Source organism: Polypterus senegalus, chromosome 4 (assembly GCF_016835505.1).
Source record: "Polypterus senegalus isolate Bchr_013 chromosome 4, ASM1683550v1, whole genome shotgun sequence".
Lineage (NCBI taxonomy): Eukaryota > Metazoa > Chordata > Cladistia > Polypteriformes > Polypteridae > Polypterus > Polypterus senegalus.
The window spans coordinates 211,925,827-211,952,443 of record NC_053157.1 but is presented as its reverse complement, the minus strand read 5'-3'; the positions used below and the strand labels follow the sequence as shown (position 1 = coordinate 211,952,443).

The 26,617-nt window shown below is 41.0% G+C and overlaps 2 protein-coding genes across 2 annotated transcripts; both read left to right on the top strand.

The window, feature by feature from the left end:
• Positions 1-7,916: 7,916 nt before the first annotated feature.
• Positions 7,917-8,873, top strand: LOC120528794 (paraneoplastic antigen Ma1 homolog). The gene has a single exon (XM_039752921.1). It carries the CDS (start codon positions 7,917-7,919, stop codon positions 8,871-8,873), a length of 957 nt encoding a protein of 318 aa, XP_039608855.1.
• A 1,163-nt stretch (positions 8,874-10,036) lies between these two features.
• LOC120528793 lies at positions 10,037-13,800 on the top strand. Its single transcript, XM_039752920.1, is given in 4 exon segments — positions 10,037-11,520; positions 11,523-11,756; positions 12,249-12,608; positions 12,611-13,800. Coding segments are annotated over 4 exon segments (3,075 nt in total). The 5' UTR covers positions 10,037-10,229.
• Positions 13,801-26,617: the final 12,817 nt, after the last annotated feature.

Genomic DNA, 26,617 nt, shown 5'->3' with positions numbered 1-26,617 from the left:
ACTTTCAGTTTTGCGGATACAGGAGGCCGTATTTGACATTGGCTTGCCGTAGCAGCTGTTTAATATTATAGAAGGGCGTTTGATAGCTGTTGCTGGAGAGAAGTCAGGGAAGACGCGAATGTGGCAATCTTCATATATAATATCTTCCCCTTTTTTCCTGAGGAGTTCCATCACCTCTAACTTAAATGATAATCGTTCAAAACGGACTATAAAAGATCTTGGTCGGGGTCTGACGGTGTTTGATCAGCGTGCTGTAAGCCGCTGCTATCTCAGATTCTGCTTTAAAGTCGCCCCCGATTATTTTAGAAAAAAGTTCAGTTGCGAATTTCACCGGGTTTAAACTTTCTCGATTCTCCGGCAAGCCTTCAATTCTGACATTATACCTTCTATTCCCATCTTCTAAAGCAGCCAGTCTGTCTCCAAGTTTTTCTCCGAGTTTTTACATTCAACTGACATTTACTGCTCTTTCCTCGGCACTGGCAGCTAGATGTTCGGCTATTTCGATCCGATTCGTGAATGTCTCACTAAGATGCTCCAATCGATCAGCAAGCGTGCTCAGTTTAGCGAGTTTTTCTCAATGCGCTCTTCAATTTTACCCAGCACCTGTCGTTCAAGTTGTACCTCTTCAAGCCTTTCATTTGCCTGTTGGAATTCCTGTCGCAGCCTTTCATTTGCCTGTTGGATTTCCTGTCGCAGACATTCATTGGCCTGTTTCATCTCCTGTTTTAATTCCTGTTTCAGTCTCTCATGTGCCTTTGCCGTTGCTTTCTCATTAGCCTTCTCGCTTTTCTTTATATCTTGCCTGAGCTCAGCGAGCAACACTTTCAGTTCAGATAGCTCAAATGTGCCTTCTTGTACCGTAGATGAAGCAGCAGACTCTGCTGAAGCCGGTGTCTCCGCTGCTCCAGTCCCGCGTGATTGCGTAACTGAAGCCGCGGACCTCCCGGCCTTTTCCAGTTTCAGGTAATCCTCTCCAATCAGCGAGCTATCCACATCTGCACTCACGATCGCACCTTCGCTCCCCTTTTCGCTCTCAGCAGGCGACGATGTAGCGGACCGTGGTCCCGAGGAGTCTGTACTTTCGCCCATCTGATCCAGGTCTGTCTCTGAGAGGCCGTATCTCGAACTAGGGCTTGCTGATCGCAGCTTGGATGTAGCTTTAGTCTTCGATTCTTTCGGACCCCCCTTCTTGTTGGCCATGTTTATATGTGTTTACATATACTGTAGCGGTCCCTCTCGGGTTGAATAAATACAGGATATCTCAGAATAATAAGCAAATAATATGAAAAATAGCACCACTGCTAGCGGAGCTCCACTTCAGACGTCCATCTCTCGCATCGGAAGAGACCAGTAAATTTAATTTTAACTTTTCTATGAGGTTAATTAGGTTTTACAAAAAATTCCAAGGGGAGTATTTTTCTTACGTGGATTGCTCGTTTAGCCGGATGTAAATGTTGACGATTTGGCATGATCCTGGATCTGTCGGTTTTTCGAAACTCTTGCTGGATGTGTTGTCATAGCAGCACATCCAAATCCTCAAACCTGCTCAGAGCAGGTTTGTTCTATGTAAACAAGGATTAGCTCACACACTTAATCAATATCCATGCATAGAATTCATTCAGTCATGGCTTCGCTGTTCATGAATGCGTGACCAATTAATATCGGTGTGCAAATTATAAGAAGAGAATTTCATATAGAGAGGGTTTTATGCAATCAGCAAGATCCTTTATTGCTCCCGGAGGAAATTTTTTTTCGAAAGATACTGCTTTAGCCAAGAGGGAATATTGTACCTCAAAGTTTTATTAGTACCTTATATTTGAAGTCAAACGAGGTGAAGTCGGGCTCTCACAACCACACAGACAGAATGCATTGCTTTGAGGTTTTTTGTAGGCAATGCGTAAAATCCATCCAAAAGTGCAGTTTGCCAGGCAATTCGTAAATTCTGTCTGGCTCTGAAATATTTCTTTCCAGTTTTCATAGTGTTTCCTGGACACCTGCGTTTCATGCCATTGCAGGTAGGTAATACACAGGCAAAAACACCCACAGTTCCAAAAAGAATCTAACAATCAGCCTGACATTCTCATTACCCAGGATTTCCAAATGTGATTGGGGCACTGGATTATACGCAGATCCGAATAAAGGCCCCATCAGGTCCAAATGAGATAGATTACATAAACAGTATTAATGTGCAGGTAATGTAACTTTTTGTAAGAGCTGAAAATAGCCAATAGGCATGTTGATATACAGTAAAATTGTTTGACCTACATGCTATAAATTCTCAGATGATCTGTGATGCATCCTACCTTGTATCAAATGTGGAGGCTAAACGGCCAGGGTCTGTTCATGACTCAAGAATTTTTAAGGAGTCACACCTGTATCGGACATTTGAACAAGGTAATAATCCTTCTATATAAAAGTGGTCGGAATTGTCCTTCCATCCCGTGAGTGCTACGCAGGTGCAGAGTTTCAAACACGCCCCGTCCATTTTGCAATGCACGATGTGATTTGTAGTTTCGTTTTTCCAGGTAAAAGATGATTTTCTACTCCAGACTGTGCGATATCTTCTTCTTCTTTCTTAGTATATAAAAGCGGTCGGGATTGTCCTTCCGTCCCGTGAGTGGAAAGCGTAGCAGTATTCCGCTTATCACAGACTTACTACTTGCAGCTTGCGTTACGAAGCGACATGATGTGAGCAGAGTTCTGGTGCTCCCATCGTTCCCTTGCTTTTGTGCGTGATGCGCTGGAAAAATAGACAAAATTATGTCTCTGGAAATAATTAATGTTGATGGAGTACAAATTCCTCACCGCGTAGTAAATATCAGGGGGGTTCAAAAGGGCAACCTCAGTATAGAAAAAAAGTTTCAATTTCATCACAAAAATAACAGAAACTACGAGTATTAAAGTAATACCGCTCAAATGCAATATAACCAAATGAATGAGTTTGTATAAAATACCAAATTGATCTACATATTGAATTGCCTTAAGAAGTGGTCAACTTAAAAGTCGGTCGCCTTAAAAGGCGGGTCAGCCTAGTGTAATTATAAATCATGATGATGTGTGTATTGTATTCACAATTTTTACATATTCCGCAGGTCATCATGATGGAATCCTTCTTGGGGACAGGGGATACACGCCTGTAGGCATTTTCTAATGGCCGTGTTTCCCAACCCCAAACCTGGGCCACAAACTCAATATAATGTAGCTCTGTCTAGGACAAGGGCACAAATTGAAATGACCTTTGGCCACCTGAGGGTTGCACCTGACAAAGCATGTGACATAATTGGTGCATGCTCTGTGTTACACAACATAGCGACCATCAGAAAAGAGAGAGTCCCTGAGGTTTTGGTGCAGCCTGACCTTGACCCAGTGCACCTTGAGCAAACCAGTGGCAGAGCTGCCAGATACAGAATTGTGGTTTCACTCAAAAGTTATTTATTGTATATTACGGCCCTTCAGCCTGTACAGAGGAGAACATAATTAAGGATACACTCACGCATACACATATACATATGGAAAAAAGATAAAAGAATTTTGTTACCAATTGTTTTTCTAGTATTTGTATCTGCAACTTCATTTTGGTTGTCCTCAGTTCATGAAGTTTCATGTCCTGCTGTATTTTTCTCATTTTTAGTTTTTTGTATGCGATTTTCTGTTGAAGATATGATATCTCTTGTATAGAGCCCTCACATATTTATGCAAATAGATACACAATTATAAATGCCTTTTTTCCTCTATATTGTATACACAGTATATCATTTTGAATCATTTTGTATAAAGTACAACAAGTGGCTCAACCAACCTCACCATCTCCTTTTTTGATGTGGACTTTCTTCCAAAAAGAGACATGTGTGCCAGCTACAGGCTCTTGCAAATTAGTTATATCACCATTAGCACATGGCACTGATCAGCGTGGAGTTTGTTCAAACATTATTTGGAAAATTTACCTCTCCTCCTAATCAGACACAGTGTCTTCATCAAATATTTGACCTTCGTCAATATCTCGTTGGTCAGACACAGGTTCTAGGGATATGACATTACCTGCAACTGACCCAACAAAAAAGGGGGCTATATGGAACGTACCTATGGCACACATTGAGGACAAATATGTGCAGTGACCATCCTTTACCTGAAATGAAGTAACCACTGCATTCTGCCACTGATTCTGAGGAAGAGCTTCCCTCCTGGAATGCCCTTAGAAATAGGGCAATGGGCATTTTGCTGGAGAGCCAACTCTTCTGCAGGGGTTAGTTTTGTTTCGCGTGGACCTCTACCTGTTTTTTTGTTTGTCTGCCTTCTTCTTATTAGCTTTAAAATTAATGTTTTTTATATTATATATGATTCTTTATGTCACCAATTCTTTAAATAGTTATATACCAATATTTACCAGTTTGAAGTATATTCTTGTACTTCACTTTAACCTGTTCCCATGTTCTCCTTGTGCTCACGTTTGATCTGGAATTATTAAATAATAATTAATCTGACACATAGGAAATGAAATGCTGCATTCAGTAAGTACAATGCACACTACTTAGCATTTAATTTGTCGGCCACTTTTTGCCAGCCGTCTTTTCTGGTTTGGGCAGCTTTTGCAGTGTTACCTCTTGTGCATATTAAATCTTGAAATTCTTCATATCCTTCGAATAAAAGGTCCTGCTCCGCTTGTGTGAAAAAATGCACCTGTTCTTTCATCATTTTGTCGCAGCCTATTAAAGACTTGCTGATCATGTTTTCTAGACTCAATAATACAGTATATGGGCTTTTCAATCAGCATGGGTATGCACAATTATCTCAGATGATTAGATCCAGCTAGACTAATCTACAACATGGCTGTGTTTGAAAAACTGACTTATCCCGGATGAGTTTCACCAGCATAAACTCATCCAAGATGAGGCATCTGATCTCAGATGATTTAAGTGACGTACAGAAAATACCCCCACGATGTAACATTAAAACCACAATACAACATAATATTTAAGCTATAACATCAGATTCTGCATATTACACAAAATAATTAAACCAACATTAACACTTGACTGATTCCAATAATAACTGCTCATCCTATAATTTAAGCCTGTGGATTTTCATTAAATTTGAACTTATTTAGAACATTAATAGCAATTGGTATGAAGAAGTATTTGAACTGGATACAAGTATCTGTTGGTCCAAGCATTAGGGACCTGGGGCCTCATGCGTAACGCCATGTGTAGAATTCACAGTAAAACATGGCGTACAGACAAAAACAGAAACATATCCAGATGCAAAAATCGGTGTGTACACCAATTTCCACGTTCTTCCACTACATAAATCCCAGTCAGCATGAAAAGTAACACACGTGCATGCACCCGCTGCCTCACCCTGAATTATGCTTCTTTGATTATGCAAATCAATATAAATAGCCCTTAAATTCAGCATTCTGTGAAAAGAAAATGCCAAAAGCACGGGGGAAAATAGAAGAATTTCAACAAGTACCAAGTGGAGGCAAGGAAAAACGTACTATTTGTTGGTTTAAACAGTGGTATAAACAACAAAGGAAGTTGATCAAGTGACATAGAGTGACATAAAGTTCACAAAGTTGCACAGTGCCTGAAGTAAAAAAGAAGTTGTCAACCATCAAAGTCGCCATGAAAAGGCGAGTCATAGCCTACCGTCTGAGTGTTATATAGAAGCTTATTAGGGTACAGAGAAAAGAAAAATAAAATAGGGACACAGTTGTAAAAAAATCTCGAAATGTCAACTTTAATCTCTCATTAAAGTAGAATGTCATAAACTTCATCTTTAAATAGTTTAATTTACTAGTTTCTCAAAACCCATCATAACTACAGTAGCACATTAAATGCTGCATATTCTGTGTGTTCTTCTATGTGCTCTAAGCATTAAAAGCTTCTTAAGCTCTCTGAACAATTTAAATACTAAGATGTATACAGTACATGATATCATTTTGATGATGAAATGAATTAAAGCATGTATTAAACATGGGAACACAGTGATAGTGAAGAGCAGGCGCCATGTCCAGAGATTGTTCCTGCTTCCTGCAAGATGCTTGCTGCGCCATGTGCAACACTCGATGAAATAATTTATTACTACAGTGCTGTCTCTCTCAAACGTACTAACCCCCAATTCCTATTCTTCCTTTTCTTTCTCCAAGTAGCCATTCACCACACAATCAGCTCTTTAATAAAAGTCAAGCCATCTGTAAGCTTAGAACGCAGATTCTTCAAAACTTTTAGGGAACATTGAAATATCTTCAATATAGTACATGTTTAATTATTCTATCCATCTAGGGCTGTGCTAGTCCCAGCAAGCATACAGCATGAGGCAGGAACAATCTCTGAACGGGGAGCCAGCTCGTCACTAGAACTGCGACAATGTGTCCTCACATGCTTAATTATTATTTAAATGATGTTAAAATTTTATCTGTACAACATAATAAACATATTTTGCCGCATTTCATCCTAAAAACGATATCAAGAGCTCCATTAGGATAGTGCTTGGAAATCTAAATCGACTTAGAAGCCAGTTGTCATCATCTGTAAATACACGCTTTATAAAGTGACTCGGGTTGTACAATATTATAACTTTAAAGCAAGTTTACAGTGAGGGGATTGTACTTATAAGTACAAACAGTTCTACCAGGAGCACCTGATAAACTGATTGAGTGTGTAGGAACCCCAGGAAGCACTATCCAATGAGAAAAAAAAGGGGAAGTTCGTGCGATATGGGGTGACTGATGCGGGCCAATCGCTGTTGAACTTGAGGTGGCCTGATTTTGGTCACGAGATGGGGCGTGATTGAGTCTAGCTGGTTAAGAGGGTGTGTAACCAGCGATAGGGGTTTTCTTTTTGTCGTGACAAGGGAAAGAAAAGAAGAGGGTCATCTGATTTTGGAGACTAGGGTATTGACTGTGATATCTGGCCCAAGTGAAGAGTGACGACACTTCCCGATATTAAGCCCTCACTTCGTTACGCTGCGAGGTGTGTGTTACTCACATGCCTAGAAACGGGAGAGACATTTGTGTGAAACGAGCGAACGGACGATAAAACAATTATCACCGCCGAAGTCTTCAGCAGTGCTGCAAACAGGACAGAGCGGGCATTTCTTCTTTCGACGTGGATCGACTGTATCCATTTGGGATCTCAAGACGGCTCGTGAACGACGCTGAGTCTTCGTGTTGTACGGTGAATATACGATTGCTTAATTAACTCATCGGAGAAAGTAAGTGGACACATTTTTTTTGGAAGGATTGATATTGAAATTCATCTTCTGTTTAGTGCACCAACGAATGGGCCCCAACGTTAATGATCGATCCAACTTTTGAACTATTTGACTCACGTACTTTTGTGAATTGTATATTTTTTTTCTCGAGTGTTGAACTCCCCTGGAAGGGATGCGGTATTGTTAGTTTGTTTTTTTTGGGTTTTCTGGTGTTAGATAGTCCTGAGGGGAAATAAGGTCTTTGACCAGGGTTTTAACTGAGTTGCTAGTTATCGCCAATAGACAAAGTTAAAAGGAGAATGGAGAAGAGGTTTATGTTTTTTTATTTGACCACTATTATATTATTGTCATAAAATAAATCATTATTTTGTTTTCTTGTTACAAATTTGTAGTCTGGGTTTCATTAAGACTAGAGAGGCAAGTTACTGTTAAAGTTTAAAACTGAAAGTAAAGACGTTACCGGCCTAATTCACCATTCAACTGCCGGGGATCCAGGATTCTTGTTGAATATACAATTAAATTAACCCCTAGGGTTAAGAATAGGGTTACATTTTGGAGGCACCGCTGGGATTATTATTTTTTTTTTCTTCTTTCATCTGTTTATCCGTGGTTTTTTTTTGTCCCTTTATGATTTAATAGACAAACCGTAGGCTTTAAGATTTCTTCACTCCAGTATTAGTTGGTTACATTGACCTACAGTAATTATGGATCTGGTTAAGACTGTTGAGTGGGGTAGAAAAGAGAATGTTAATCTCTTGCGTGCCATTGTTTTGAGCAATGTTCCTTTATGCACTAGTGATGACACTATTGGGAAAGTGTTAAATACCGTCAAAGTTTTTGGTCGCACAAAAATATGTAGCCGTCGTGGTGATGTAACTGGTAGATTGTTGTTCATTCTAGTGGAGGCCAGTGCTGATTTAGAACCAGATGTGATACCTCCCAAGATAGGCATAGAAAATGAGGTTGGGCCCTGGAGCGTCCACTTAGTGCGCAGTCTAGTAGCTCAAAATCCGGCCCCTGAAGGTGATCCCTTTCAGCTCAAACTGCAGGCATTGTTGCAGCAGGAGGGTAAGTCTATGGATGAAGTGCGGGCATTGATCATGGGAAAACAGTCTCCCACATCTGATCTCAGTGTGGACCTTGTTGATGCTATAGAAAAATTAGTAGATCGGTGCAACCAAGTTCCCAATGATAGTCCCGGCTATAGAAAACTAAGATTGTTTTCTGGGCTGAAACCTGTCCCTCCAGGTGAAGAGGAGTATGAAATCTGGATGGAACAGGCTGCACAAATGATAAGTGAATGGCAGTGCCCTGAAGCTGCAAAGAAACAACGTGTCGTAGAAAGTTTACGAGGCCCTGCGGCTGATATGGTCAGGTTTCTAAAAGTGCGTAATCCATCTGCGACTGCAGATGAGTACTTAGCTGCCCTTGAGACCGCATATGGAACTACGGAGAGTGGATTTGACCTTATGGCTACGTTTCGTCACACTTACCAGGAAAGTGGAGAGAAACTTTCAGTTTTCCTGTATCGCCTAGACAAACTTCTCCACAAAGCATTGTTAAAGGGTGGGATTGATGCAGTCGGCATCAATAGAGCTAGAATGGAACAGCTAATTAAGGGTGCACTTACCAATGATATGGTTGCGTTGCAATTAGAATGACTCACACTTTGCAGAGTCCTCCATCTTTTTCACAATTAATGAAGGAAATACGTGAGGAGGAACACTGGGTGGCTGCAAGGGATAGCGTTAAAGCTTCTGTTGCCACTGTTGTCTCTCCCCAGGCATCCGTGCCTTCCGAGTTACAAAACCTGAAGAAGGAGGTTAAAGAGTTGTCTTCCCAGGTTAGTCAGCTGTTGAGCGTGACTACTTTGCCTGGTGGTTTTGAGTGTAATCCTCCGAAGACACCTAGTAACCGCGCAGAGAGGGTAAATCAAGGCAACTCCCAAAAAGCTAAACCTACTAGTATGATCTTTTGCTATAAATGTGGGGAAGACGGGCATAAGAAGTGGGAGTGCAAAGCACCTGAAGATCTCAGAAAAGTGAATCAAAGGCTGATGGGGATGCAGCGCCTGCAGGGAAACGGGGCAGGAGCTCAGTAAAGGAACGGCACGGGGCTCCTGAGACAACACGTTCAATCGTGGTTCATTCACTTTTGATTCCAGTAAAGTAGGATTGCCTGAGGGATTAGTGGGTCCTGTGTCCGAAGTTCCTGTCCAGATAGAAGGCATTTACGCCAAAGCACTTCTTGATAGCGGGTCACAGGTTACCCTATTATATCGTAGTTTTTATGATGCTTATCTCACCCATTTGGATCTTCAGCCTGTGCAAAACCTGGAGATTTGGGGTTTAAGTTCACATAAATACCCTTATGATGGATATTTGCCCCTTAGACTTGAATTCACAGAAAGTGTAGCTGGAGTGCATCAGGTGATTGACACGCTTGCCATTGTTTGCCCTGATCCTGTGAATAGGGAAGGAATAGCAATTTTGCTTGGGACCAATACTAGCTTGGTGAAGAAGCTGCGAGAGTCTTGTCGTGAACAAGCTGGGGAGAAATTCCTGAATGTGCTAACCATACATCCTGTAATCAGAGAGGTGTATGAGACCATGCAACAAACCAATGTTTTGCAGGATGACCCTGACAAGCATGGAACAGTATGGTTTATGAAGCGTAACCCTGTTGTTTTGACCCCAAATCAAGTTATGCAACTTCCTGGTCTGCTCAAGCTTCCTGGTCAGGTGACTGAGTCTTTAGTGCTAGTAGACAGAGCAGTGGTTGGTGATACAAGTACTGATTCTCTAGAAGTGATGCCTGAACTTCATGCAGCATCTGTTGTCTCTAGTCGCCGGGTCACAGTGACCGTAAGGAACAGGTCTAAGAGAGAAGTTTGGGTGAGGCGCGGAACTCCCCTTGCCCATGTATTCCCAGTGTCCTTAGTGCCACAACTTACCACAGAGCAGCCACCCGAGCAAAATACTTTGACCCCTGCCTCTTTCAATTTTGGAGATTCTACCATGCCTGAAGAGGCCAAACAAAGATTATGTGATAAAATGATGCAAAGAAAGGAAGTGTTTTCTCTACATGAGTGGGATGTGGGCTGTTCAAAAAGCACCACTCATGAGATAAGGTTAAATGATTCCCGCCCCTTTAGAGAAAGATCTCGCCGTCTTGCCCCTGCTGACTTCGAAGACGTGCGACAGCACCTACGAGACCTGCAGAGTAGTGGCATTATATCCGAGTCCCGTAGCCCCTACGCATCGCCCATTGTCGTGGTCCGCAAAAAGTCAGGGAAAGTTAGGATGTGTGTGGACTATCGGACTCTCAACCAACGGACTATACCAGACCAATATACTGTGCCCCGCATTGAGGACGCCCTCCATAGTCTTTCTGGAAGTAGATGGTTCACTGTTCTTGACTTAAGAAGTGGGTACTATCAGATACCCTTGAGTGATGCTGACAAGGAGAAGACTGCGTTCATTTGTCCAGTGGGGTTCTATGAATTTGAGCGTATGTCGCAGGGAATCAGTGGGGCCCCAGCCACTTTTCAAAGAGTCATGGAACGCACTGTAGGGGATATGAACTTTTTGGAAGTGCTCGTATACTTGGATGATCTAATCATTTTTGGACGAACCTTAGAGGAACATGAAGAACGCCTTTTGAAAGTTCTTGACAGATTGAGAGATGAGGGACTAAAGATTTCCCTAGACAAGTGTCAATTTGGCAGGACTTCCGTAAAATATGTAGGGCATATTGTGTCAAAGGATGGAATATCCACGCCTGATCCTTCAAAGACTGAAGCTGTGGTATCCTGGCCTAAGCCCCAGACAATGACAGAGCTCAGATCTTTTCTGGGGTTTTGTGGATATTACAGGCGTTTTGTAAGGGATTTCGCAAAATTGTGCCGACCTCTAAATGAATTGCTGCAGGGGTACCCCTCTTCTGCTGCAAAGAAGAGAAACCGAAATTCACCTGTGAGTAACCCGCAGCCCTGTTTTAAGCCATCTGAACCATTTGGATCTCGATGGACTGCTCAGTGTGATAAAGCCTTCCAAACCCTAAAGAACTGTCTGACTCAAGCTCCAGTGCTGGCATTTGCGGATGCACAAAAGCAGTATGTATTGCATGTGGACGCGAGTATGGATGGACTTGGAGGAGTTCTGTATCAAGAACATCAGGAAGGATTTCGCCCAGTAGCTTTCGTTAGTCGTAGCCTTTCCCCTTCCAAGAGGAACTATCCAGCTCATAAGCTGGAGTTTTTGGCTTTGAAATGGGCTGTTGTGGATCGACTGCATGATTATCTTTACGGGATCCTTTTGAGGTTAGAACTGACAACAATCCTCTAACATATATATTAAAATCAGCAAAACTTGATGCTGCTGGTCACCGTTGGTTGTCTGCCCTGTCAACTTACAACTTTAATTTGAAATACAGACCTGGGCGCCGGAATGTTGATGCAGATGCATTGTCTAGGCGTCCACATTCTTGTCTAAGTACTGATGATGAGTGGCAGGAAATTCCAGCTGCAGGGGTGAGGGCTCTTGGTCAGGCTTTGTCTGTGGAGAGGAGGACAGGGAATAGGTTTTCTCCGGTGTAGTGCAACAGGCAGGGGCACATATGTCCGGGTTCCCAGGGCTTACTCTCATGCTGCTGAAGTGACTGCAGATCACTTACCCGCACTTAGTTCAAAAGACCTTCAAATGGCCCAGAGGAATGATTCCTTCCTTGGAGAAGTGTGGTGGGCAATTTGTGATAAGAAACTAGCTAGTGATCTCCAAAGTAAGCATCCTGACATGAAAATCATAAAACGAGAGTGGGAAAAATTATCCGTAGATAATGGATTACTTTCCAGAACAGTTCGACAGAGTGATCACAAGGTGAGGCGACAGCTTGTACTACCAAAACAGTTCCACAATGTAGTGTTGAAGTCATTGCATGACGAGATGGGGCATTTAAGGTTCGAAAAATCTTATGGCCTAGTTCGTGATCGATTTTATTGGCCATGCATGAAGCGTGATGTAGAAGCTTACTGTCAGACATGCGAGCGCTGCATAAAAGGAAAACGTTACCTCAACGAGCTGCTCCGTTGTCCCACATGCAGAGTACAGGACCCATGGACCTGGTATGTATCGATTTTCTCTCGATTGAAGCTGATTCCCGCAATGTGTGTAATGTTTTGGTAGTCACTGACCATTATACGCGTTATGCGCAGGCGTTTCCTACGCGTGACCAAAAAGCTTCTACCGTGGCAAAGACTTTGTGGGAAAAGTATTTCATTCATTATGGTCTTCCAAATCGCATACACTCAGATCAAGGCAGGGATTTTGAGAGCCAGTTGGTGGTTGACATGCTGACTATGCTAGGAGTGAAGAAATCTAGAACCTCACCTTATCACCCCAAGGTGATCCCCAACCAGAAAGATTTAACAGGACCCTGTTGAATATGCTGGGCACTCTTGAGCCTAGTCAGAAAATTAGATGGAGTCAGCACATAGCCCAGTTGGTGCATGCGTACAACTGTACTTCCAATGAAGCTACTGGTTTCTCCCCCTATTTTCTGATGTTCGGCAGAGAGGCTAGATTGCCTGTTGATGTTTCTTTTGGTGTCTCTGCTGATAATACATCACCTGAGTCATACTCTAAGTATGTGTCCAAAATGAAGCAGGAATTACAGACCGCCTATCAGTTAGCTCGAGATGTCTCTGAAAAGATGAATCAGAGTAATAAAGCAAGGTATGATCAAAAAGTTCGCTATCATAGCTTAAATGTGGGTGACAGGGTTCTGATTCGAAACCTAGGCCTCAAGGGAAAACACAAGCTCGCAGATAGATGGAGCTCAAATCCTTATGTAGTGGAGAGTAAATTGTCTGGTATTCCAGTGTATCACTTAAAGCCTGTTGATGGTAATGGACCAGTCAAAGTCATGCACCGCAATAATCTCTTGCCTTTGGGACAGGAAGTGAGGTTAAGTGCTCAGGTAGATATTAGCCCTACTCCATCACCTCGAGCTTTGAGGCGTAGGAGAGCAAAAGAGGAGCGTAAAGCTGCGCAGTCAGATAACTCACTGCTTGAAATTGAGGCCCTTCCAAAAGAAGGTCATTCTTCAGATTCAGAGTCTGAATTTGGGTTTTATGCTGAGGACGTCTCAAACCTTCTTTCTCAGAGGACAGAGGAGATGCAGAATGAATATCCCGTACAAAATGAAGAAGATTTAGGAACTGGTGAAGCTCACACTGTTACAGAAATTATGGTACAGTCTGATGTTCAGCTGGTGGCTGAAGATAGCGATACTGAAGTAGTTGATGATGTGGTCGAAGTTCATGACAGCACCTTACAGACTGCGGTTCCTACTAATAATGAAACTCAGGCAGAGGTTGTACCTCCTGAAGTACGTAGATCAGGTAGGGAGAGAAGAACTAATACCAGATTTACCTATGATAAGATGGGTGTGCCATGCATACGGTCTGTATCCTCTCAATACTGTGGTATTCAAGTAACAGATTCTGGAATACCAAAAGTTTCTGGGGGTTATAATAGCTCTCATGTTTGGTGGTATAAACCTAAAAATGTAACAATCTGCCTCTATTGATGCCTTGTAAATAATGTTGTAACCAGCATGGGGACATACTGGATATTTTTTTTGGTGCGGGGAGTGTGTAGGAACCCCAGGAAGCACTATCCAATGAGAAAAAAAGGGGAAGTTCGTGCGATATGGGGTGACTGATGCGGGCCAATCGCTGTTGAACTTGAGGTGGCCTGATTTTGGTCACGAGATGGGGCGTGATTGAGTCTAGCTGGTTAAGAGGGTGTGTAACTAGCGATAGGGTTTTTTTTTCTTTTTTTGTCGTGACAAGGGAAAGAAAAGAAGAGGGGGGTCATCTGATTTTGGAGACTAGGGTATTGACTGTGATATCTGGCCCAAGTGAAGAGTGACGACACTTCCCGATATTAAGCCCTCACTTCGTTACGCTGCGAGGTGTGTGTTACTCACATGCCTAGAAACGGGAGAGACATTTGTGTGAAACGAGCGAGAACGGACGATAAAACAATTATCACCGCCGAAGTCTTCAGCAGTGCTGCAAACAGGACAGAGCGGGCATTTCTTCTTTCGACGTGGATCGACTGTATCCATTTGGGATCTCAAGACGGCTCGTGAACGACGCTGAGTCTTCGTGTTGTACGGTGAATATACGATTGCTTAATTAACTCATCGGAGAAAGTAAGTGGACACATTTTTTTTGGAAGGATTGATATTGAAATTCATCTTCTGTTTAGTGCACCAACGAATGGGCCCCAACATTAATGATCGATCCAACTTTTGAACTATTTGACTCACGTACTTTTGTGAATTGTATATTTTTTTTCTCGAGTGTTGAACTCCCCTGGAAGGGATGCGGTATTGTTAGTTTGTTTTTTTTGGGTTTTCTGGTGTTAGATAGTCCTGAGGGGAAATAAGGTCTTTGACCAGGGTTTTAACTGAGTTGCTAGTTATCGCCAATAGACAAAGTTAAAAGGAGAATGGAGAAGAGGTTTATGTTTTTTTATTTGACCACTATTATATTATTGTCATAAAATAAATCATTATTTTGTTTTCTTGTTACAAATTTGTAGTCTGGGTTTCATTAAGACTAGAGAGGCAAGTTACTGTTAAAGTTTAAAACTGAAAGTAAAGACGTTACCGGCCTAATTCACCATTCAACTGCCGGGGATCCAGGATTCTTGTTGAATATACAATTAAATTAACCCCTAGGGTTAAGAATAGGGTTACAAGTGCATTTATAGCTCTTCGGATGAAACTGTTTTTGAACTGCGAGGTCCCTAATGGAAAACCTCTGAAGCATTTACCATATGGGGGCGTTCAAATAGACTGTGCACTTGGCTGAGGCAGCGTGTCCTTAATGCTGTATACCGATAATTCTCTTTCCAATCAGCTGCTGTAGAGCTGTGATTCCACGCTCAGATACAGTGGGATAAATACTCCGAGTGGTGCAGTGAGAGTAACAATGCTAAAGCAGTGATGGCATTTGGAATAGTTTGGCCATTCTGTGCACCATTATATTGTTACAGGTTAATTACAATCAGATGCCTTAAACTAATAAACGATAAGTGGTTAATTTCAGTGTATTTGGTAAAGCCTCGTCAAGGATGTGGATCTAAAAAACGAAGGGAAACCACACTGGAACAATATCACTGCTTTGATGCTGGGTGCCGCCAGTTTGCAAAACCAAGCAGAGAACTTGCGTATGCCAGGGATTCAGCTGCTGTGAAAATGTGCACGGCCTTACGCCAAGTTTAGTTTTTATACATTGCAATGTGAGAGTGGAAACAATTTTGTGCGTACACACCATTCATAAATGAGGCCCCTGGTCTGGAGATTACAAGTGGTCATCTTCTGATCAACCAATAAGCTACAAAAGTAAGGGTCTCAGTTTGCAGGTTATAACAGTGAGTGTGTGGACTCATTTTAGGAGTTATATAGAATAAATCCGTTTAGATTAGATTAGTGTAAAAAAACAAAAATACAGACTCACAGGACAAATAATACGACCTATCAGTCAATCAATAAATGTATATAGTTCAGATACTTCAAAATTATTTTAAAGAGTGTTTGGAAGAAGCAGTGAATTGCCTGATAGCAGTAGGCAGTAAAGACCCCCAGAGATGCTTCTTAGCACACCGTGGTCTAACAGGGTCTCAAGTAATCCAATCTAGAAAGCAAACAATGCATGGAGAAAGATGTCATTTGCAAGAGAAGAAATCTGAAGGAATGGCTCACTTGCCTGTCCTTTATTAGCGCCATACTTCTAAATTGCTTACTTCAGCCTGATGGGAGACATGATGGAAGAAGAGTCAATGTGAAATTGAAAACCCTTTTAATCATTTATTATCTCTGCTGTGTAGTTTTCTTTGAGCAGTTACATGAGTGTCTATTTATCTAAATAGAAAAAAAACTATTTAAAATGTTGTATAAATTACCTAGAAGGAAAAGAATGATAGAATGTAATAGATAGCTTGAGCAAAAACTGAAACCAAATCAAGAATCATTCTTGTGTGAAATCATTACCCAGTACTGGAAGGAAGAAGCAATGACTTTTGAGAAAATAGGAAGTTATTCAGTGCCAAAGTATTAGCCTACTTAGCTCTTTGGTAATGGATGTGAAATATATGAAACACTTCAGGCTGCAAGATTGCTTTTAAATTAACACACAAATCTTTTTATTATGAGCCTCAATAATATATGGAAATGGTGATTACATTAAATATATGATTTAAGGAAGTATACCTGATTGCCAGGGGGAATGACATCTGAAATATGTATTGGGTAAATGAATATGTAAGAAAAAGATCACATCTCCTTCCAAAACAGCTCAAAACATTGTTCTGTCAAAAAGGCAGAAGTATTGGTCACTTGCCTGCATCTTTTCTTTTAATTATTTGCTGCCATTTAGGAGATCAGTACATAGCTTCTGAAAATGCTGCCCCTTGCAGTTCATTGAGTTATGCTGTGCAGAACACACAACCATCGGGACAAAAATATGTCAACTTGGGATGAATGTGATGACTCAGAATGCATTTATTTAACTGAGAATCTAAACTATAAGAGGAAAATGCATGCCTTACCATTACAGAGTCACAAATGAATGCACATGGACTTTGCTTCATGTGTGCTACACATCTGCTTGTTGAGAATAAGGTGAAGGACTGTCATCTTTTCAGCACAATAAGGAAATTTATCAAGCACAACCTAAATAGTGACCATCTCAGGGAAACTGTTGATAAACTTTTCCTACTCCCACCTTACATTGACTCTTGCATGTAAGATGATGCATAAGCTTTTTCCTATTTCATAGGTTCCTTAGAGGCCACATGTTCTAAATAGACAGCCATACTACCTGCTCTTTAGAACTGGTCATCCACCTGAAACTAAGCATGTTTGGGCCTGGCCAGTACTAGGATAGGAGACCATCTAGGAAAAGCTTGGCTTACAGCCGGAGGAAGTGTTGGTGAGGACAGCAGGGTGCACTTGCCCTGTGATCTGCGTGAGAACCCCAATGCCAAAGCACAGTGACAGGGACACTGGCCTGTAAAAATGGAAACATAATATTGAGGTCTTAACTCTCTATGGTCATAAAGGATCCCTGGGCATTTTACTCAAATGTCAAACTACCCTTCACAACAGCCCATATTTAATAGGTTATCTCTCTGACCCCTTCACCCCCCAAATACAAATGTTTGGTGAGCATACTGGTGCAATAATGGCTGCCTTTGCATTATCCTGGTGGGTGCTACATATTGGTAGAGATTGAAGTGGTTCCCCTTTGTCTAAGTAAAGTGCTTTGAGTAAAGAGAAAATCAATATATGAATGTATCGTTTTTTGATCAGCTGGTTAGGTATGATGGTATTAAATACAGAGCTGTAGTCAGTGAAGAGCATCCTAAAATAGGTGTTGGGCTTTTCCAGGTGTGAGATGGCAGCATGTAGAGCCACACAGATGGCGTCCTGAGTTGATCTGTTTGACCGATAGGCAAACTGGTGTTGGTCTAGATCAGCTGGGATGGAGGCTTTGATGTGGGTGATTACCAGTCGTTCAAAGCACTTTGCAATGAGAGGGGTGAGAGCGACTGGTCGATAGTCATTAAGACAGGTTATCCTCAGTTTTTTGGGAGCAGGTACAATGGTTGTGGATTTCAGGCACAAGGGGACTACAACCTGAGGAGAGAGAGAGGTTGAATATGTGTGTAAATACCTCCGCTAATTGGTCAGCACAGGCCTGGAGCACACGTCCTTGCACATTATCAGGACCTGCTGCCTTCCTTGTATTGATGTTTTCGAGTGCCCGCCGCACATCATGCATGTGTACGACCACAGGCTGTGTGTCTCCTGTCAGCTCGAAGCTGACTGGAGGCTGGTTATTGTCCTTGTCTGTTGTATTTGTAATTGTATGTTCAATTCTTCATTATGTTCAATTCTTCATAATAACTATTCATGGTGGCTCTAAAATCCGTACTGACCCCTACTCTCTCTTCTGTTTATTTTTCTGGTTTCTTTGTGGTGGTAGCCTGCGCCACCTCCACCTACTCAAAGCTTCATGATGCTCCAACAATGATGGATGGATTAAAAGGCAGAAGTCTACGTGACCATCATCATCAAGTCCTTCCGGGAGAACCCTAAATCCAAAGAGGGCTGTTTTATTTATGTTAGGTAAAATGCCCAGAGGAGTCTGGAGAATGGTCTGGAATCCCTACAGATTTGATTTTTTTCTCCAGCTGAGTTTTTTTTTTTTGTTTTTTCTGTCCCCCCGGCCATTGGACCTTACTCTTATTCGAGGTTAATTAATGTTGACTTATTTTGTTTTCTTATTGTGTCTTATTTTTCTATTCTTTATTATGTAAAGCACTTTGAGCTACTGTTTGTATGAAAATGTGCTATATAAATAAATGTTGTTGTTGTTGTTGTCAAACCGTGCAAAAAAGCTGTTAAGTTCCTCTGCACACTGTTGGCCAATGTGTATTGTACGTCATTTTTCTTTTTGTAATCTGTGATTAATCAGATGCCTTGCCACATCCGCTATGAGTCTGAGTTACTGTCAAAGTCCTCCTCAATCCGTTGTTTGTACATTAGTTTAGCAGACTTGATGCCCTTCTTGAGGTTAGCTCTGGCAGCTCTATAGGCTGAGGTGTCTCCTAATTTAAAGGCTGTGTCCCTTTCCCTGAGCAGCTGTTTGACTTCACTATTCATCCATGGTTTCTCATTTGGGTAGATCTTAATCCTTTAGTTGACAGTGACATTGTCCACACAATAATTAATATATGACAGCACGGATGAAGTATATGTCTCTAAGTCTGTCTGATGAAAAAATATATTCCAATCTGTTTGTTCAAAGCAGTCCTGGAGTTGGCAAATGGCCGTTTCAGGCCAAACGTTAACAGTCTTGCTAATTGGATTAGTACTGTTGATAAGGGCTTTGTGCGCTGGAACAAGAGACAAAGAGAGATGATCAGACTGGCTGAGGTGGGGTTGTGGAATGACCTTATATGTGTCTTTTATGTTTGTATAGATGTCGTCTAAGGTGTTTTCCCCTCTGGTTTTACAATATATATGCTGATAAAATCTGGGGAATACATCCTTAAGATTTGCTTGATTAAAATCCCCAGCAATGATAAAAACTGCATGAGGGTGCGAGTTCTGATGTTTACTGATAATGTCAAACAATTTTTCAAGTGCTGACTTAACATTAGCCTGAGGAGGTATGTATACTACCATATCAATAACGACGGTATGTTCTCTCGGTAGTGAAAACGGTCGGAATCTTAGCATCAGATATTCCATGTCCGGACAACAAAACTTGTTGATTGTAGTTGTATTAGAGCACCAAGCATTATTAGTATAGACACACAGTCCTCCACCTGTTTTCTTACTGGAATCGGGGGGTTAGCTCCATGGACGCCAGCAGGGCTGCCCCACTGGACTACAGTTCCCAGGATTTCCTGCAGATGTCCAAATGGGTACTGAAACACAGGGATGCTGCCATGTAGCATATTGGCAGAGCATACAGCCTTGATACGGAGCCTTCCCTAATCTTTCTGTTATATTGGCCTTGTGTTGGCCTTCAGACTGGTTAAGAAAATGGGTTCATTCCCTACAGGGACACCAGCCCATTTGAGCTGTCCTTTACAATACAATAGGGAAAAAACTGGATCTTTAACTAATAAATTAAAACATTTAAGACAGTCCCACAAAACAAACAATACAATGCTTCCACCATTCATTATATAATCAACTTATTAAATATTTCCAAATTTATAGGTGGTTTACTGAGCAAACATATAGATATCAAAAACAGAAATACATATCATTAGTCTACAAAATAAGTTCATATTATAGACATTTATGCAGCATTTCACTTTTTAATTACAAATTTCAAGTCTCCGATGTTGCTGAGGGCACAATTTTAGCAGCTTGAATGAAAAATGTGTCTCCTCATTCCTCTGCTGTTCTGGCCAGCTGGCTCAAAAATGTTCATCTTTGAAGCATTTTGCTGTATGCCAGCTGTTGGTAGGTGCAACCATGCCCTCTGTTTAGGGGAATTTTACAATTGATTTCTAAAATGAAATCTAAAGTCTTTGTCCTTTGACTTAATTCTATGAATTCTACAAACTCATTTTAGCAGATGCATACATTACACTTAATAAAACTTTTATGACAGTTATTTTCCCTGACATTTACAGAGGAGCTACAGTATTAGATCTTCATTAAATTCATCAGATTTAGATGATTTGTAAAATTGAGGACTAATTTTAAATTTTCTATTTCCTTGCAAAGTTTTCAGAATTCAGATTAATTTATTTCCAGTTCTTAACTTGCCATTTTGGTTTTGTGTTTGGGATTTTATAATCCTCTTTTTGACATATAATATTTAGAGTCGTTCCTCTTTCTTTCTAAATGAACTTGTTAATGCATACACACCAGTGCCTCCACTGTTATCCCATGATGCATGAATTCTTATAACTATCAGGATAATAAAACTAGTACAGGAAACAAAGTCTTCAGCTATAAAGCCCCCCAACTCTGGAGCATTCAGCCTACCAATATTACCAACTATACTTCCTTAGAAGGCTGCCGTCCTTCAACATCTGCAATAAGATGCTGCAGATGTTCTATCAGACGGTTGTGGCGAGTGCCCTCCTTTACGCGGTGGTGTGCTGGGGAGGCAGCATAAAGAAGAGGGACGCCTCATGCCTGGACAAACTGGTGAGGAAGGCAGGCTCTATTGTAGCCACGGAGCTGGACAGTTTGAAATCCATGGCAGAGCGACGGACGCTGAGCAGGCTCCTGTCAATCATGGAGAATCCACTGCATCCACAGAACAGTATCATCTCCAGACAGAGGAGCAGCTTCAGCGACAGACTGAGGAGATCATTCCTCCCCCAAAATATGTGACTCTTCAATTCCACCCGGTAAACATTAACATTATACAAGATTATTGACTGTTACACCTGCCTCACACTCTCCACCTTGCATTTTTTAACTTGCACTGCATTTTTATCACTCTTTAAATAACATTGTTTTTATCAGTATGCTGCTGCTGGAGTATTTGAATTTTCCCTTGGGATTAATAAAGTATCTATCTATCTATCTATCTATCTATCTATCTATCTATCTATCTATCTATCTATCTATCTATCTATCTAATGAGCTCTCATCAGTTTCAGCATTCAGATCATGGCTGACGACTCATTATGTTAGCACAGCACACTGTAAACTTGTAAGAGCTGCTAATGCAGCTGTCTGTTTTGAAATCACTGTGAAAGTCGTTGTCACTGGCTATTACTGAGTCTCATTATGTTTCAGCGACTGGTAGTGTTGCTTACATCAATAATCTTTCCTGACTCAGGATCAGGATCTTAAAGTAAGTGGAGTCATAAGCAGTGAGTAAAACTGAAGTGAAAGTGTATGAGTGTGATGGCAAAGCTTGATGCTTTATTGCAACCCCTTCAATCTCCTTCCTTTCTACCAATATTTTGACTGAAGAAGATGCCTTAGAAAATCCACCACAGATTTTTAGTGAGTTAGAAGCAGGATGACAAACCCAGGTCTTTTAATTGCATTGTATTTCTGAGGTGGCCACGACAGATTGGTCATCTAACTCTGTGAAGAGGATTTTTTGTGTTCTGTTTTGTGTATTGTATTTATGCCAATTTTTGACTCCCATTTCATGCCCCAACTACCTGGAAAGGGGTCTTTTCTGAATTGCCTTTTCCAAGATTTCTTTAAATTTTTTTCCATACAAGGATGTTTCTTTAGTGTGAAGTTTTTATTGTCTTATTAGGAAGTGAAGGTGGTGGGGGCTATCAAAAAACAAGGCCTGTTAAAGCCCACTGAGGCATTCCTTGTGTGATACAAGAAATAAATTGTTGTCCTTAAGCTTGTGAACTGACATGTACCCTATTTAAAGAGCAGGTGTTTTTTTATATATATATATATATATATATATATATATATATATATATATATATATATATATATATATATATATATTGTAAAAGACACAGGACAAGTCAAAAAGAGGGATCCACCCAATATCTTAAGATGAGTAGAGTAGTCTTTTGGGATTGATGTGAGTTCCAAAACAGTGGGACTGACTGATAGGGTAAACAGTGGAAATTTAGAGCGGGGAGAGCAGGAATGGCATGTTTACAGGAAAGGAAGTGGCGGGAGGTCATCCGTGGGTGTCGGTAGTGAGGTTATCAGTAGGGACTGGAAGTGAGGTCAGGAACAGGTGGAGGTGACAAATTTAACTGGCCTGTTCTTTGGAAGGTCTGTAGAAAGTGAAGAGGAGGCATTAATACTTAGCCCCAATCCCTGGTCCAGCTGGTCAGTGCCTTGATTCGAACCCTTTGACTGACTCCCAAGCGCATGTGTATATATATATATATATATATATATATATATTCGCTTCCCGGGTTCTCCCTGCGTGGAGTTTGCATGTTCTCCCGTGTCTGTGTGGGTTTCCTCCGGGCGCTCGGTTTCCTCCCACAATCCAAAGACATGCAGGTTAGGTGGATTGGCGATTCTAAGTTGGCCCTAGTGTGTGCTTGGTGTGTGGGTGTGTTGGTGTGTGTCCTGCGGTGGGTTGGCACCCTGCCCAGGATTGGTTCCTGCCTTGTGCCCTGTGTTGGCTGGGATTGGCTCCAGCAGACCCCCGTGACCCTGTATTCGGATTCAGCGGGTTAGAAAATGGATAGATGGATATATATATATATATATATACAGTACAGGCCAAAAGTTTGGACACACCTCCTCATTCAATGTGTTTTCTTTATTTTCATGACCATTTACATTGGTAGATTGTCACTGAAGGCATCAAAACTATGAATGAACACATGTGGAGTTATGTACTTAACAAAAAAAGGTGAAATAACTGAAAACATGTTTTATATTCTAATTTCTTCAAAATAGCCAACCTTTGCTCTGATTACTGCTTTGCACACTCTTGGCATTCTCTCGATGAGCTTCAACACCTGAAATGGTTTTTGCTCGGGTGCATCCCATTCTATTGATCATCATTGACATGTTTCTACACCCAATTTAGAGTCAACCTCTGGTCAATTCAACTGAGTAGACATGAATAGGAAAGGCTTACACCCGTCTTTATAAGTTGCAACAGTTGACATTGCATATCAGAATAAAAACCAAGCCATGAGGTTAAAGGAACTGCCTGCAGAGTTTAGAGGTAGGATTGTGTCAAGGCACAGATCTGAAAAAGGCTGCAACAAAAAAAAATCTGGAGCATTGAAGGCTCCCAACAGTACAGTTCCCTTCAAAATTCTTAATTGGATAACTTCTGGGACAAGCAGAACTCTCTCTAGAGCTACAAACACCTGAGCAATTGTGGGAGTAGGGCCATGGTAAGAGAGGTTACCAAGAACCTAAAGGTCACTCCAGCTGTGTTCCAGAGAACCTGCTGTGTAGATGGGAGAAACTTTCAGAAAGACAACCATTATTGCAACACTACTGATCTGGGTTTTGCGACAGAGTGACTAGACAGAAGCATATGTCCAGTAAAAGAACCATGGAAGCCCACTTGGAGTTTGCAAAAAGATATCTAAAAGACTCTCAGACCATGAGAAACACGATTCTCTTGCCTGATAAAACCTTAGATGGCATCATGACAGGAGGAAACCAAGCACCACTCATCACCTGTGCAATAGCACCACCACGGTAAAGGACTTTGGTGGCAGCATGAGGCTGCTGGGTTGTTTTTTTTAGCAGGAAAGACTGGGAGACTAAATAGGGTTGAGGAAAATCTGAATGGAGTAAAGTATAAAGATTTTCTTAACAATATCTCTTTTCAAAAACATTCTGGACCAACCTCAGACTGGGTCAAAGGTTTACCTACCAACCCAGCAGGAAAAGACCAAAAGCAAAAACAACAAAGGAATGTCTTAGGGACAAATCTGAGAAAGTCCCTGACTTGCCCAACAAAAGGTAACACTTGAACCCAATCCAATATCTCTGGAGAATCCTGAAAATAGCTGCCCAGTGACAGGCTCTATTCAACTTGACAGAGCCCTCAAAGCCAGGTGTGAGAAGCGTGTCATATCACACCCAAGAAGACCCTAGGCTGTAATCGTTGCTGAAGGGGCTTCAACTATGTACTGAGTAAAGGGTCTAAAAGCTTGTTTCAATGTGATATTTCAGTTTTTTAAGTTTAATACATTTGAAAAAATTTCTGAAATCCTGTTTCTGATTTGTCATTCTGGGGTAATGAGTGTTGCTTGATGAGAAGAAAAAGGGAATTTAGTTATTTTTTGAGTAAGGCTGTCACATAACAAAATATGAAAAAAGTGAATCCTGAATCCACTGCTTATGATTCAATATGCTTACAATCTACTCACTGGAAAGCAGTGCCTGGGCTGGACATTTTTCAAATAAGACAACCACTTCAGGGAAAACATAATTAATACACCCGAAAACATTGTAGAAACCAAAGGAACAAGCTGAAAAAATACAGTGGTTACTGAAGGAAACAGTTTTGTAAAAGAGAAAGGTGACAGAATTTCATCAATGTTGTGACCTACTATATGTGTGCTATCATGAAATAAGCCATCCTATAGAAGGTGGGCTCTGGATTTGCTCCTATTGCTGTCACAATAGGCAACTGTAATCTTAAACACAAGAAAATGAATGGATAGATGGACAGAAAGATGTGGAGTCCTGGATATAAATGTACAGTTTTACAACCCTGTGCAGCAGCACTTGCATTTGAAAAGTTATCTTTGTATGTACTGCTTTGGCTATTGCATATATTTTTTCATTTTAGTATGCAACTCTATGGACAGCATAGTTCTCCACTGCCCCCTAAGGGAAGATTGAGGTAATGCAAAATTTTTATCTCAGTGCTACCACACTGCAATTTCTTGAGTTTAATTTTATACATTGCCCTTTACAGAACACATCATCATGAGGATGCTTTGCAAATCACCTAAGACTACAAATTAAAACAACTACATGATAAAGCACAGGTAAATAAACACTAGGAAGCCAAACAAATTAACTGATAATAGGAGCAGAGGGACAATAAGAGTTATGAAGAGTCAGCAGCAGCACAGTAGGTGCAGGAGAGTTACTTAGAACATAAAATAAACAGGCAAAAGGGTTAAAACATTGAAAGTGACACTGCCAATTGCAAAATAATTGGAATTTCGTTGAAGTCAGCTTTGGAATATTTTCAACATCTGGAATGTGGGTGTGGGGTAAGTAATAATAGTACAGAGTTGGTCTATGAGAATTTACAGCTTTGTAAGTCAGTATCACCACATGAGGTGATGTGGAGTTAGAACCACTAGATCATTGTGTCTGGTTTGAGTCAGGACTCTAGCAGGAGCATTTCGAACCTGTTGCAATATAGTATTGTTTTAGACAGTAAGGTCATTAAAAAGTGAACTACAGAAATCCTGCAAAGGAACTCTGGCAATATGTTACTGCTCATATAAATGTGATTTGTTGCAATGGAGATGTGACAGTGTACTCAATTATGTCTCTAAGGCTGGTGAAAAGGATAATTTAGCAGGGGTAAAGATTTGTTTTAATGACTTGGAGATCCCACGAGAAGCAAAAAATGTTTTGTCATGTGCTTTCCAATTTAGAAAGCTGTCATAGGGGCACGGAGTCGAGCTCTAAGTTCCATCATGTCATAACTGGGATGCTTTGGTGGTGAGATACTTCTTACTCTATGCTTGTCAGTGGCCAATGAAGTGATTGTCATATAGAGTAAGATGTATTGCACTAACAAAACATCCCAGTTATGATATGTTGGCACTTAAATCTAAAGGGCCAAGTACCAAAATCTGAGTATATCAAAAAAGGGAGGCAGTAGTAAATTTGATTTCTTCCCAAAGACAGCAGACTATAAGAAACAGAAATATATGCAGAAAACCCTTTTTGACACAGGGACAGCATGCAAACTCTACATGGAAAATATCTTGCAAGATCTGAACCTTGAGTGCTGCATCCATGAGGCAGCAGTGCTAACCACCATACCCTCATGCTACCCTAACAATGCTTAGATTTTATGACTTCCGTTTGCCCTTATGTATGATTGCAGAAGGCAACATATGCATTATTTTCAGTATAGGCATAATCTGCTGCCTGTAATCAGCAAAAAAAAAGGTGTGAGCACATAAAGTTGAGTGAGAGCAGAATTTGTAACTAAAGCAAACTACCTCAGTTTACACCCACATTAACATGCATCACGATCAAATAGCACTTAACCATGTTAAAAACCCGCGTTGGGGATAAATCACACAGACCATATTCGGAGTTGATCAGAAACAGATAGAAATCACATTTAACATGAGTGAAAATGCAAACATGTTTTTCATCCACATAAAACTATCAAGGC